Source organism: Manacus candei, unplaced genomic scaffold (assembly GCF_025592945.1).
Source record: "Manacus candei isolate 608988 ecotype Guabito, Panama unplaced genomic scaffold, ASM2559294v1 h1tg000015l, whole genome shotgun sequence".
NCBI lineage: Eukaryota > Metazoa > Chordata > Aves > Passeriformes > Pipridae > Manacus > Manacus candei.
In genome coordinates, this window is record NW_026138063.1 from 4,685,564 (window position 1) to 4,700,338 (window position 14,775).

At 49.6% G+C, this 14,775-nt stretch overlaps 1 protein-coding gene across 1 annotated transcript; it reads right to left on the bottom strand.

Annotated features, from left to right (window-relative positions):
* Positions 1 to 1,331: 1,331 nt before the first annotated feature.
* On the bottom strand, positions 1,332 to 12,217 carry SLC2A2 (solute carrier family 2 member 2). Its single transcript, XM_051781740.1, has 11 exons — positions 11,958 to 12,217; positions 11,207 to 11,302; positions 10,479 to 10,735; positions 9,844 to 9,968; positions 8,977 to 9,092; positions 8,278 to 8,440; positions 7,676 to 7,863; positions 6,529 to 6,633; positions 4,370 to 4,471; positions 3,748 to 3,951; positions 1,332 to 3,544 (listed from the first exon to the last, which is right to left on the bottom strand). Exons 1-11 carry the CDS (start codon positions 11,988 to 11,990, stop codon positions 3,353 to 3,355), a joined length of 1,581 nt encoding a protein of 526 aa, XP_051637700.1. The 5' UTR covers positions 11,991 to 12,217; the 3' UTR covers positions 1,332 to 3,352.
* Between the last annotated feature and the right edge of the window lie 2,558 nt (positions 12,218 to 14,775).

A 14,775-nucleotide genomic window follows, 5' to 3' on the forward strand; every position in this document is an offset into this window, starting at 1 on the left:
GGGAAGTCAAACTAATTTTAAAATTAAGCCTAGAGAGTGGGAGACCAGATATCGTTGGCAGGAAAGTCTTAATGGCTGTCATCTCAGCACATTAGGAAAACACTGTCAAAGCTCTTGCTGACAAGATGCTTTCTCAGGGATTATTAATTATATTGCATTATTAGCCAGGCATGGTATGAGAACATATTTTGCACGTTAACTAAAATGCAACAACCATTTAGCTAATAAGTCTTTTCAATTTTCTTAATGATTAGCGACTTAGTAAAACTGTAACAGTGAGAGGTAAAAATAATGGTTCAACAAGCTGTATCTCAAGAACAAGTTTTAACTGGAACTTGCATGTAGCAAGGACAGATAAAGTGTACAGTTCTAATTACTGGCCTGATGGGACAAGACATAAGTAAACATATCGACTCAAATGACCCCTTCCTGCGTTGTCATATGGTAAAAGTGCTCTTGTGATAGTTCAGCCCAGCTTGATCCTTCCACCACAGCCATAGGGAGGACAGAAGGTCAGCAGTGCCAAGATTTGCTCATCCTGTCCCAGGCTGGAAGGAGAAGACTCCCTTCCCTTCCACACAGCAGCTGCTGCAAGGAAGCACCATTTGAAACTATTTTCCTTAAGCCTTTCTGAACCCTCAGGCAGATCTTCCGGGAAGTTCAGGGATATAGGTATGGGTAATGTTAATGTTGCAGGGCTTTGTTAAACTAATTTATGTGCTGCAGTACAGTAATTGAATCAGGCTTTCTATTCTCATTCACCAGTGACATGAGAAAACAAGAACTGGCTGCTCAGTGTTGCTCAATAAATGGCCCTTCATGCTGAGTTCCTGGCAGTCACTGGTGCCCTGCAGGCATTAGGACAAAGATTAGCAGAAGTTTAGCAAAATAGTTTTGGACCACCTGTATGATGACTGGGAACCCAGCCTGGCTGGGGTCCTCCCTCAGAGCCCTCTCCCCAAATGCTCCGACAGTCGTGCCTAGAGAGGCCCCAGCACCAAGTTTTAAGCTGCAGCAGTGCCATGAAGCAGAGGTGCTTCATGGCAGGGTGAAGTGGGAGTGGGGACAGCTGGGGCCAGACACCAGCACACCTCCAGTGAGGGTTGATCCCAACACAGAGCCAGCTCACACCAGCTCCAGGTCTGCCTCCAACCCCAGTCTCACTTCTGTACCATCCATTTAAGGGGGTTTGGCTGAGGTCTTGCACAGCATTTACCACCCATAGAGCAGATGTGTTCTGCCAGGAAAATAGGTTCTGTCTGGCACTGGATGCATGTCTTGAGATGTACAGAGGGAAAAAAACAACAGCACAGGCCAACACACACCATAGATGTTGTTCACTGTCACTTTTATCTAACAGACATAGATAACATTACTGAAAGCAAGAACCCATCTCTTTCCCCCCCCTTCTTTTACATTCAGACAATCAGTTATAATATTTAACTACCTGTAGTAAACACTGTGGAGAGTTTCTGAGTCTGCTGTGGCAGCTGGTCTCACCTGGGAGGACCTGTTTGCAGCACACAGACAGAGGGTTCCACTCAGATCTGTGCCCCAGCTCTGCTGCTCTCTTCTCCACCCTAGCCTGGGCCCTGGTTCCCAGATCCCTGCATGCCCCATGTCAGATCTGGAATCCCCACTGCTGTAGCACATGACAGCACTGACCCAGTTCTCCTCTAGTTAAATCCCAGCAGTCACTCCGGGAAAGCCTTTGGTGCAATCTTACTGCTTCAGTGCACACACTGGGGCCAGACACTTCTCCCAAAGGACCTCGTGGCTGCACTTCCAGTCACTTGGAAGGGACCAGAATTTGCTTTAGAGTTGTAATACCAAGAAAGTAAAGTCTACAAAGGAAAAATGTTCAGGCACATGGAAAGGAGCATGAACATTCCCTAAAACCAAACCCACAGCAGCAGCATGATCCTCCTTGGTCCATCTGTTCTGTGCTTTTCATTATGCTTGATCCTCTGTTACATTTTGACCACTGCTTCACCATCAGCGTGGTGAGCTCACAGCAACCCAGCAATGCTGGTGTTTCATCTCTAAATAAATAATGGGTTTCTATCCTGAGAAAGTGGCTAGAAAGTAACCTGGTATCACAACAAAGAACATGCAAATCTTAAAAGTCAAGCGAACAGAGAGCAGGCTTTTACAGTGGTTCCAAGATATCCCCCCAAAAAAGGAAGAAAAATCCATGGAGTTTGATTCTGTCACATAAAAATGTCTCACAAAGAAGCAAAAGGAGCACAAACAAGGCTATGGAAACAGCATGACCTCCTGCTTGCACTTCTTGGCTGCAGCACATCCAGCCAGCAAAATCCTAAGTGGTGCAAAGTGAGGGTCTCATCAGTGGGCACCTTCCAGTTAACCCTCCAGTACCCATTCCCTCTTTGGGTCATCATTAATTGGGCAGCCCAAGCCCTTGGCTCAGGCTGGAGCCTGTGGGTCTGAGCACTGTACAAAAGGAAGGAAAGGCAGGCATAGAGGATGGGGAAGGAGGTGACCTGGCATTTGTCACACCGTGGGAGGGATGGCAGCAGGACTTGGGTCTCCTCACCCTGGGGTCAGGAGCGCCCAGGCCCCTTGTGTGGTCAGTATTGTGCTTGCCTTGTGCTGCAGCAGGGAGAAGGGAGGGAGGAGGGGCTTCCTAGGAGGAAAGAGGGTGCTGAATAGTTTGGCTGAAACATAAGGAAAAAAATGCCCATCAGCCCAGCCACAGTTTCTAAGATTCTCCTAAAAAAATGTTGTGATTGGAAATCCTTATGAGATCGGACAGCATTTCCATAATGCACAGACAGCAAAGCAAGTGAGGTTCAGGTGGGATCCACCTTTTTCCTCGGCACAGGCACGAGTAAGGGGGAGTTTGCCCGACCTGTTTTCCTTGGCACCCCATGCAATCAGTGCTGTGTGCTGGAGGCACAACTGCACTAGCAGTTGGCTTCTCAAGGCACCAAGTCACTCACGAGAAGGAAGCAGCAAGCATGGGACAAAAAGGTGAAAACGTGAGGCTGCAGCATCAGCCGACCCTCATTCCTTCACTCCAGCTGCGCCATGGCCCTGCTTGGCCATGTGGTAACATCACTGTCCTGCTGGGGTCTTACAGAGGCACATGGAGACACACAGATAACATACTCCTCCCGTCCTTTCCCTGGCTCTTCCTGCAGTACGAAGTATCTCAGACTAAAATGCCAGGTTAGCACCTTGGGAGGTGTGAACCATGGCAGCCAGAAGGAATGCGGTGGATGGGTCCCCCTGGTCTGCTGGCTGCAAGGTTTTTGTGAAATGAGACTTTTGCCCACGGTGCCTGAAGGAGGTCCATGCCCAGTCCCTCCTTTCTGGGTGGGTGGGATGGCTATGCCTCCTCAGTGGCTCGCAGATCCTGCAGCTCAGTCATGGCTTTGGCCGAGAGCTTCTTGCGGCGGAACACAGCTGCGATCTCCTCAAAGGACTTCCCTTTCGTCTCCGGGACTTTGAAGTAGGCAAACAGAAAGAAGAGTAGGAGCAGGGCTGCGAAGATCGCAAACACGTACGGTCCACACAGATCCTGCAGTGGGGCAAGTGGGAACAGGGGATACCACCATGAGCACTGCGGGGATGGCTTCCCTTTCCTACCCCGGGGGACTGAGGTGCCCAGCAGGGCTTGGGGATGGAGATCTGGGAGGCACATCCCCATCCCGCTGGGTTACTCTGGCAGCCAGCAGCAGGGTCATGCCAACCATTTATTTGTATGGTTTAGGGGTTTCTTACCGCTATGTACTGGAAGCACATTCCCACGATGAAGTTGCAGGCCCAGTTGCAGAAGCCGGCGACAGCGATGGCGGCAGGACGTGGGCCTTGGCTGAACAGCTCGGCCACAATAAACCAGGGGATGGGCCCGGGCCCGACTTCAAAGAAGATGACGAAGAGGAAGATCGCAATCATGCTGACATAGCTCATCCAGGCAAACTGGCTCTGCAAAAGGTTGGTGTTATAGTCCCAACACAGCTCTCATTAATTATCACCAATTACTTTAATTAAGCTTCTTTTTCAGAAATTTCTTTCCATTCAGACAAGTGGGGACTGGACATGAATAATTAAGGCTCTCAACCCTTGTGCCAGGTGCTGGCTGGGTGTGTGTTGCCAGTGTTGCTGCTTGCAGGAGTTCACAGCCATCAGCTCAACTGTTCCTTTGAGCTCTCTCCTTGCCTGCAGCACGGCCAGGACAACAGAGAATGGTTCTGTCATTAATAACTAGGGTGTTCAGTAGAGGAGGTCACCCCTTATTTGGTTTTATATCCCAACAGGGGCTTGCTCCAGTGGTTTGGACTGACTTTGATGGCGTCTTCTCTTGTTTGCAAACAAGGGATTAAAAATGGAGAGAAATCCTTACCAGAAGCACAAGTCCAACTGTCATGGCCACGGCGCTTATTAACATGCCCATCAATCCAGCCAGGAACAGGGACCGCCTGCCCGCCTTCTCCACCAGAAAGACCTGTAGAAACACATGCAGCAGCTCAGTCTCCAGCACTGCTGCTCTCAGGATCAGGTCCATTAGCAATAACCAACCTGTTACCACTGCCACACTGCCCTCCTGCTCTTTTAGCTCTTGTGATAGGGATTTATGTGCTGGTTTCCAAGTGTCAGAAGCTGCCAGTGGCTCTTAGGGAGCCAGACTGAGAAGTCACCTTGCCAAGGGCAAGGCAAAGCCACATACACTCAGAACTCATGAGTTTCCGAGCTCTCAGGACTTCTCACTTCTCCTACACATGTATTGCTGACTGTGAACTTTTCCTCTCTCTCTTTTTCTTTTTTTTTTCCCAGGAAATAAAAACTCACTAGCTCTGCATTAGTTTGAAATTGGCCTTCAAAATGTAGCATGATTCAGGTCACACCATTGCACCTTGCCTGTCCCAGGGAAGGGATAGTTTTGTAGCAGCAGGATTTTTCCTCCAATTGCTCTCAGACTCCTTTTGTTTCCCTGGCATCCACAAGTCTTAGTTTTCTCCTTCTCAGCTCCTCTTGGTGGACTCCAGTCATCTCACAGCTTTTGTAAGTCTGTACCAGACACCTCACCCAGTGGGAAGGTGTAGGTACCTCCAGAGGACAGTGCAGATGGCCTGGCCTAACTGTGCATGAGCCTCTGAGGCTGCCCAGTCCTTCCCCTCTGCTCTGAAGGACACCTCTGGCTGGCAGCTCAACCTTTCCTGCCATTATAGCTGTGATTTATGCTTCTAGGAGACCGTCTCCTTTACTGGAGGTGGTTCACCCTGCTGACTCGGGAAGTTGCAGAGAACGAGCCTCTGCGTTCCCTTCTCCCCCTGCCAAGGTCCACCCGCTGTCAGCACTTCTGCCTTTTGATCGGGGTCTGTCATTTATTGACAAAGGCAGGTAATTTTTTAAGTTCTCACGGCCAAAAGAAGCAAAGAGCAAATGCCCCAGGCTGTGAGTACCAGAGCCTCAGAGTGGGGATAGAACTGCAGGAGACCCTCCGTGCTGGAGAAAGGCTTCTTCCAGCTGCACACCTCCTAATTTCATTTCACAATAAAGATCACATTTTCTTCTCACTATGGGGCCTGTGATGGACTTCCGCTAAAGTTCACCCCAAGACCTCCTATCTCATACATGTTGGAGTAAGAATGGTTTGTGTTGGAAGGGACCTTAAATACCATCTTGTTCCAACACCCCTGCCATGGGCAGGGACATCTTCCACTATCCCAGGTTGCTCCAAGCCTTGTCCAACCTGGCCTCGAATGCTTCAGGGATGAGGCATCCACAGCTTCTCTGGGGAACCTGTTCCAGTGCCTCACCACCCTCACAGTCTATTCCTTTCTAATATCTAATCTAAACCTGCCCTCTGCCAGTTTAAAGTGATTCCCCCTGTCTTAAATCTGTTGGAGCTGTATATTTCTCCCTTGCAGCCAGTCCTGCTTTGTTGGAGGTAAAAGTCCTTTACTCCCTAAGTCTCTTGAGAGGTGTCAGGGAAATGGGCTTGGCATTTCCTGATCTTATATTAATGGCCACATTAAAAAACTAATTGCCTGCTGACAGGAATTGTGTTAATCCTCTCAGGAGAGAGACAAACAAAGGGAAAGTCTGTGGAAACAAACCCATCCTTTTATTGCTGCAGAGCACTGCCTAGGTAGGATGAGGATAGGTGCTGGATTACTGGATTGGATACGTAGCAGGTGCTATGTACATACACAAAACAGTTTGAAAGATAAGGGGTAAAGGAGACTGAGCTGCTTGCTCCCCCATCACAGGCCCCAGCCCCTTTTGTTTTGGGGAATTGCTGAGTTACCAGAGCTTCCCTGAACACAGTGAAGTACTTTCCACTCATAAGGCATTTTAGCAGTGCTGATGTCAGGCTCTCTGTCAAGGCTTAAATTTTCAAATGAAACTTGCCCAGGGAATGATTTTTCCCTGTAAGGTGTTCAAGGTCAGCCCTGAAAACTGCAAATCCCAGCCCAAGCTCCAGGATAAAATCATGTTTCAAAACCACATTGTAGCTTACGTGTCTTTGTAGTCTGTGTGGCAGAAGTATTTACTTACAGAGATAACAGTGAAGACTGTGTTCACCACTCCAACACCGATGGTTGCGTAAACTGGTTGGTCAACTCCAGCTCTCTCGAAAATGTTTGTAGAATAGTAAAAGATCTATCAAAATACATCAAGATGAAGGATTAGGCAACAGGGCTGGTGGAACTTTTTGTTCTCTTGAGAGAAGAGTTGCACTTGCTTGGCTGAGATGTGAAGTAATTTAATTATGATTAGTTTTTCAACTTTTAATAGCTTGTTATAGTAATTAAAGCTGAAAATTTCAAAGGAGCCGGAGGGAGTTAAAAATCCTGTTGAAATTCCCCTCCTGAGCTACTGCATTTGCACATTAAAACTGTTTTCTTCCATGTAGTCCATGTTTAATCTCGAAATCCAGCACTGAGCAATGAAGAAAAATATCTTAATATGACTGAGTTGTACGTGAATTTTAAAATATTCTCACTGCATTGAAACAACTCCCATTTCTTCCTTTTCTCCAAGAATAAGGTGATTCTTTTCTGATAAAAGTTAAGGGCAGTAGGTAAATGGGTGCTGTCCTCAGCTGGGCTCTGTGACATCCTCATCCCAGTTCATCCCCACAAGGCTGGGCACCCCTGCATGCCACTCTGCCTTGGGATGCAGAAATGCTCCCAGAGGTTTGAAAGCTGGTGGAACAGAGGCCTCAAGTTTCACCAGACTTTCAAAAATGTGATTTTTAGCAGATTTTGAAAAGGAGGCTCTATGCTTCCGGGTGCAAAATGGTGATTTCTGGTATCCCCAAGAGGTGATGCAAAAAACTGTTTAGTTACAAATAGCTAGAAAACAGTGATTCTGTGGTTCCTGGGGTGAGCACATAGTCATTGAAGAGAGAAAACTGCTGATGAACTCAGTTAGGTGGAGGGTCATGGGAGAGCTCAGCGTGGACCCGCTGTGCCAGCTAGGTTTGTGCTGAACTCCCTCACACCCTTCTCCCCTCCTGCCCTCCCACAGCCAGCATGGCAGTGAGATCCACCCTCAGCACTGATGGTGGTGGCTGAGGAAGGAGCCCACTGCAGCCATGGGAAAGCCACCTTTCCCCCCTGCACGGCTCAGATGGAGCCAGAGCTGCCTTTTCATGCTCAGCGTGGGTTTCCTGAAAGACAAACATTGTGGGGAGACTCACCGCATTGATTCCCGAGAACTGCTGGGATATTTGCACCATCAGTGCCACGATGACAGCCTGCCTGTACTTGGAAGAGCTGAAAAGCTGTCTTATGGAGACTTTCTTTTCACTAGCAGCTTCTTGCTTTTCTTTTTCCATCTCTGCAATCTCTTTCATCGGGTCACAGTTTCCTCTAAGCCTTTTCAAATCTTATGAAAAAAAAAGAAAGATTGACATTTTATCTTCAGATAAGGCGCAGAGTAAGGACAAGAATCTCTCTAGCTAGAACTCAGGGTAGGCCAGCCACATGGACAGCCATGTCCTCTTGCTCTGAGGATTCTTATGGCACATCAAGGATACAAAGTGTGTCTGCTTGGCCAGGGGCAGCAGCACATCAGTCCTGCAACAGCCCTGAGACACTATGCTCAAGCTTCATCTCTCAGCAATGCTGCTTAGTCCCATGCAAACAGTTTTTGGTCCAGATCTGATTTGTACCTCAGCAGCTCAGAGGGTGGAATGGAGCAACCACACAGTTATATGTGAATCCTCAGCCTTTTTCCTTCTGTGTTTAATACTGCATACAGTATAAAAACAATTCTAGACAAGCCCAGAATGTGTCTTACTTCTTTTAGCTTCCTCCACCTTCCCCAGTTTGATGTAAAGGTATCGGGGGCTCTCGGGGCACAGCAGGAGCAGGAAGAACTGCAGCAGGGCAGCCATGCCAGACAGACCGAGGAGCAGGGGCCACATCTCATCGTTGCCCAGGAGAAAGTCTAGTCCAAGGACCTGGAATAATTGAGGCATGTTTGAATGGATTGTTTTGCAGCCTAAGAAAAGAAAGTGATTTATCACTTTGGCATTTTGAAGTGACAGCCTGGAAGTAAACTAGAAGCAAATACCAATTCTTTTTCTGGATGTATTTGTTCTTGGTACATTTATGTGCCCACCTGTTGCATAGCTGGAACTCCTGCCATGGTAGGGAAAAGCTGACTGGGACTTTGGGCTTCCTGCTTCCCTGATGAAGCCATTTTTGAGAACCTGATTATTAGGGTCTTGTGCTCAGGATCCAGCCTGATGCTGATTAGATGCTGAAAATAATTCCTCAGGGAAAGGAGAAATTGCAGAAGCATTTTTTATTTCTTGAGATGTCATCTTTGTTAAGACACCTCCAACTGAAGGCATGAATTTAACCCCATTATAGCAGATTGCTTTTTGCACTCCTTCAGTTTTGGGGTGGAATGGTGTGTGACACCCCAGCATATCACTGGGGTCTCCCTAATCTCCAAACCACCCTCTCTGGACACGTGAGCTTTCCTTCTTACCTGGCTGATGAGGATCCCTGTGACAATGGCGAGCTGGTGCAGTGTCCCCAGCGCTCCCCGAAGGGCTGTGGGAGAGACCTCGCTGACGTACATGGGCACAAGTCCGGAGGAGAGCCCTGCATGGAACACACTCGGGTGTCACCTCCTCTAGACCACAGCTCAGAAACTAGCAGAAACCACTCCCCAAATGGGAAAGGAGGATGGAGCCTGTGTGCTGCATCCCACACCCCACCAAACCCCTCATGCCTGGCTGCACCTGCACCTTGGAAAGGTGCTGGGATATCCCTGCATAGGATATCCCAGAGCCCCAAACTGTGAAGCCTCTATACTTAAACACATATAGCACAGAGCACAGATCATCCACTGGGAGGAGGTATCACAGGGCAAAGAGCTTGCTTAAAACTTGCCTTGAAACCTCAGAGCAGAGTATTGTATTTGCATACCAGTAACAGTGGTAACGAGCCGTTATTTCTAAGGTAATTCTAATGTAATTCCATATTATTTGCTGACTGTTGTATTCTCTCCCTGTACAGTGCTCCTGTGCTCTCTGCTAGACAGCACTGCTGTCTAGGGAACCTGTTAACCAGCCTGGCTAATGATGTGCTGTTACAGCAGCCACCAGCAAGATCCAGCCTTGAGATAGAGAGGGGCTTGCTCCTTTCTAGCATATGTAAAAAATGAGTTTCGTGACAGAGCCAACCCAGATACTTCTGGGAAAGATCCTGGATCGAGAAGGACAGACAGAGGAAGAAGAAAACTCCCACCTGTGCAATTCCTTCTGATTAAAAAAAAGATTAAAAAACATAAGAAACTCTGAACTGCAGCCCTGGAGCACCCGGCGCCCTGCCTGACCCAGGCTGGACTCACCGCAGTACAGCCCCGTGACTGCTCTCCCGGCGATGATGAGGATGTGAGACGGCCCAAATTTCGCCAGCCCCATGAGGAGGTTCCCGGCGATGGAGAGGACGTTCACCACCAGCATGGCTTTCACCCTGCAAGGCAGCAGCACCACAGCTCCTTCCGGCACCTCGCTCAGCCAAAGCAGCCGTCGAGACATGCAAGTGGAGCTATTAACTGACATAATCAGCACTACAGAGGGAAAAATAATGATTGTAGGCACTGCAGAAATATAGCGCCCGGGTGCAATCAGAGCAGTTAAAATTATATTATAAATTACATTTTACATCCTGTGCAAACACTGTTCAGATGCCCTTCTCTCCCATTTGCCATGAAAAGAAAAGGGGGAATTCAGAAGTTAATCAAGGCTGCTCATCAGCTGCTGTCTGAAGTGCTAAAGTTGCAATAAAACACCTGATTTATAATTGAGGATTTTAATAAGCCCGACCTCTATGATGGTTGGAACAGTTTTTTGGAAGTTGGAAGGATTTTTTTTCCCCTTTTTTTCCTAAACTGGGGAAAATACTAGAAATTGTATTTCTACAGGGAGGGAACAGAAAGTCTCGGGCTGTGGCACAGAGTCACAGCACACATGGAGTTCTCACCTGCCGAGCCGGTCGCCGACCCAGCCCACGGTGAAGGAGGAGACCATGCCACCGACGGCAAACACGGAGACAGAGAGGGACCAGTACATGGTGAGGATGTGTGAGGAGGTGGCCAGGTCCTCGCTGGTGTCAGCCAGGGGTGCGAGCGTGCCCTTGGTGCCAGCCTGGGGGTCTGTGCCATCCTCCCTGGAGGTGTTGGTGGCGTGTCCATCCAGGGGGACGATGCCCAGCACGCGCCCGTAGTGTGCCTCTATCACCTGGGACAGGCGAAGAGGGAAAACCCCATCAGCTCAAATCTATAACCACCCCAAGAGCTGTTTTGGGGTTTTTTCTGCCCCAGGAAAATCTTTTCATTGGAGGGTCTGCAGGAGTAAAATCATGGGGTCACCCCCAGCTCCCCAACACCCAGGGACCAGCGAGGAGGGTCCACACGGCAGGCACAGAGCATCCCCTCCTCCCTGGGCTGAGGTGAGCATGGTGTCAGCACCAGCAGAGAGCTGCAGTCCCTCGGCCTGGGCACGGGGACTGTGTTGCAGTGGGGATGGCTCCACGACTGCAGAGCCCTGCTCCTTTCCCTGGGGAAGAGGCAGAGGGGGGGTCCTAGCCGTGTTCTCACCCCACTGCCTTTGTGCTGTGGGAAAAAGCGCCTGGGAAAGGGACAGGGAAGGGACAGACGAGCCCTGAAGCCTTGTCCCTTGGCTGTGCATGGCCTGGGGGGCTCAGCTTACCTTCTGGGGGGCATTAATGACACCCAGGCTGTAGCCGAACTGGAAGAAGCCCAACACTGCAGTGAAGACAGAGAGGACCAGCGTTCCCGTGAGGTGCTGGGGGAGGAAGCAGAGAACAGCCTCATCCTGTTGTCCTAACCCTGCCCCAACTTGGGGGGCTGCACCTCATCCCTGTCCCAGGGGACTCTGATGCCCAGCTAGCCAGGACCGCGGCATCCAGCCAAACCTGCAGAAGCACAGGTGGTTTGGCTTCAAAGGAGAAGGAAAGCCCCTGGAGACAGGCAAGATCAAGGCCCCCAGGGCAGAGTGCTGTTGCCCCACAATGAGCAGTCCAGCTCTCCCTGATGCACTGCCCATCCTGGCCCTGGAGCTCACGGGAGCCAGAGCTCTGCCTGGTACAGCAGCACAGGCAGCAGCAGCGTGCCCTGTCCCATCCCCATCCTCATCCCCATCCCTGAAGCACAACAGCTGGGAAAATAGTCACCAAAACTGTGGTTTTCAGCAGTGCTGTTTCAAGTATTGTTTCCTTCCATCACAGTTAAAGTTATCCAATAAGCCAACAGAGCTCTTAAAAATAAAAAACAACCCCCTGACCCCTTTGCCCCTGTGCTCAGTACACAGACATCAGACAGCAATTAATTAAGGGAGGGGATTTTTTTTTTTTGGTTGGTTTTGGTTCTTGGCACGGAATTGCTCAGTGCTGGGCTCCTGCAGAAATCCCAGTGCAAAAATACCAGTGACCCATGGTTACCTTCTCTGTCTGCATTTTGCTTTTCTCTTCCATCCTGCAGCTCCTCCACTGTCCTCCCAGGAATGGTCCCTGTACTGGGCTGTGGAGCGAGGTGAGGGCTTGGGCAGGGAAGGAGGGACAGCCAGGCTGGGAGGGAGGCAGGAAAAGTGGCTGATGCTCCGAGAGATGGGTCTATATGAGCTCTGGAGTTAATGAGAAACCCAAGCCTTCCATGTGTTACTTGGCCACTGCTCGGCTCAGGGCAGCCGCCACCAATCCCCGTGTCTGGGGACAGGCACGAAACAACAGGAGACCCACAAAGGCATAGAATGGACCTGGGAAATTCAAATGATCCAGCTGCAGGGCTGGTTTGGGGCTGTCCCTCGGTTTAACAGCCAGGAATGTGACATGCCAGGGACTGGGGAACACGCTACAGCCTGTTTCGAGATGCTCAACACTTTCCTCGGCTTCTGTGCTGGTGTATGTGCCACATCACAAACCCCTTTCTGAGTTAGGGAGAAGAAACCTCTCCAGCATATGTTAGCAAAGCAGATAGAAAATGACTAAGTGTTTTATTTAGATAGCACTTAGCACCTGCTTTAAAATATATTTATGTGTGTGTATCACATACACAGCCAAACATATAAACACAGATGTATAGAGGCCTCTCTGTGTCTCCATACATAGACACCTGCACGCACAGAGCCCCTCAGCACCCAGCTGTAGTGCCAGTACACACCTCTACGTGCAGCCTGAGTGGTCAGAGGAGACATCTGAATGTGCATGTGAAGATATAACATAGCAAAATAACCCAGGATATTACCATAAGAGAGGTTTTCATTAAAAAACCCTGCAGCAGCATGAACACTGAGCCTTTCAGCACCACCAGCTGATCCCTGCGCTGTCAAATATCGCTGGTTCTGTGAACTATGGCCGATGCTGCAAATACTCCTGCTGCTGCCAAATATCTTTGGCTTGGTTTTCATGAACTTTGCACATCTGCATAAGCTGGTCTGAGCTGGTCTCGCTCTGGCTCAGGCTGTGCTGTCCTTGGCATGGTCAATGAGAGGAGCTGCAGGGCCGGGTGGACAGTGGCATCCGTAGGGACATGCCAAAGTCTGAGTCAGACTGGAGGTGATTAATGCTGATTAAAACCATTACCTTCCAGACCAGCCCCTGATGGGTCCAGCGGCCAAGTTACAGGATGATGCTCTCAGCCATCCAGGCTTCACATAGGCACAAAATGTACTCTCTACAGAGGAAGAGCAAGAGATAAAAAAACAAAGATGAGTGTAAGACCACTAATCTTTGCACTGGGCTCCTCCAGTAAAGTAAAACTTTAACTGGAGGAGAAAAGTTCATTGCATTAAGCAGGTGTTGATTCCAGTCTCAGCACCTGCATTCCCCTCTTGGGCTGACGTAGCTGTGAGGGGAAGGGCCCGAGGCTGAGCTTTTTAGTTTTCCCCAATATTTGTCCTTCCAGCTGAGATCTTTGCCCATGGTGTTTGTTTGCTTGCTGTGTGTGGATACTCAGGCATTTACAAGCACCATTTCTTTGCACTGCAGTTAAATGCCTCCACAATGGGGCTGTCAGGATTTGACAATTAACAGGCTTTTTAACAAGCTTGAATCAGAAAACAAAAGAGAGCCCTGACCCAAGATCCCAAACCAAAACCCTTGGGCACTGTGAAATCCCTGGCCAGGACTGATGTTCCCCTCCAGGATCCCCATGTACCCATCTGGGATCCCCATCCTATCGCAGGTGCCTGGCCAAGCAGGGGTGTTACTTCCCCCCTCTACTTTTCCCACCCTACCAGAGTTAGAGGGGTGAAAGGGCATCCACATACTGAAATGAGAGAGCAGGGTGGCCTTTCCATGTCTTCCATGCTGCTGCTTCCACAGCTGAATCCTCCTGTAATTCCACTTTCCAGGGGGAGGGTGTGGAGCAGCTGGGGGGGGAAATGGTGTGGGTGAGCATCAGTCACCTCCCCAGCAGTGGCCTGGCGACTTTCATGGAAACTTTGGATGCCAAAGGCTGGAAGCCCCACAGTCACATGTATTCCTCGATCAGATCTGCTGGCAAAAGGGATGAAGTTATCCCGGGATTCTCCCATCCCCTTTTACAGTCCCCCCCAGGCTGGATGCTCTGAGCCGGTGCCACCTCTCCCTACGAGCTGATGCCAGCTGGGCTGTGCCATACTCTTCCACAGCCTGGCTCTGGGCAATTCAAGCACATATTTAGCTCTCAGTGGCACCAGGACTCCAGACCCCATGTTTTTCTGAACAGGGGGCTGGATGTGGATGTGCCGATTAGCTCGAGGCTCATCCTGAGGCTCACAGGTGGAAAAGGGCCGTGTGTAAATCTGCCTCCCACAGTGGTCACTTCCCAAAGGGGCCGACTGATAGCTGGAAAACAGAACAACATTCCTACAGGATAGAGCACCGGGCCAGGCTCTGCCAGGATGAATGACCAGCCCAGCAAATCTCTTGCATGTCTGACAGTCGGTTGTGACCACACAAGGTCACAAGGTCACCTGTGACCACACAGGTTGAGCCCTGAGGGTGCAGAGAGCAGCACAGCTCAGAGCAACACCAACCTGTCCCATGGCTGGTGAGCCTGGCCAGGCAGCGGTTCAGTGATGGGCAAACAACAGTGCCTGCATTATTGCTGATGGTTTACTTAAATAATAAAGTGTAAGAACTGTGTATAACACTGGTTAGGCAGAATTGCCAGCTTATTGCCTACTCTGTGTTGTGTTCAGTGTAACTGGTGTTGCTGATAATCTGATGCTCTGTGATAAAAGCAATGGGCTAAAGTTTATGGTTGGGCTTTGCTTTT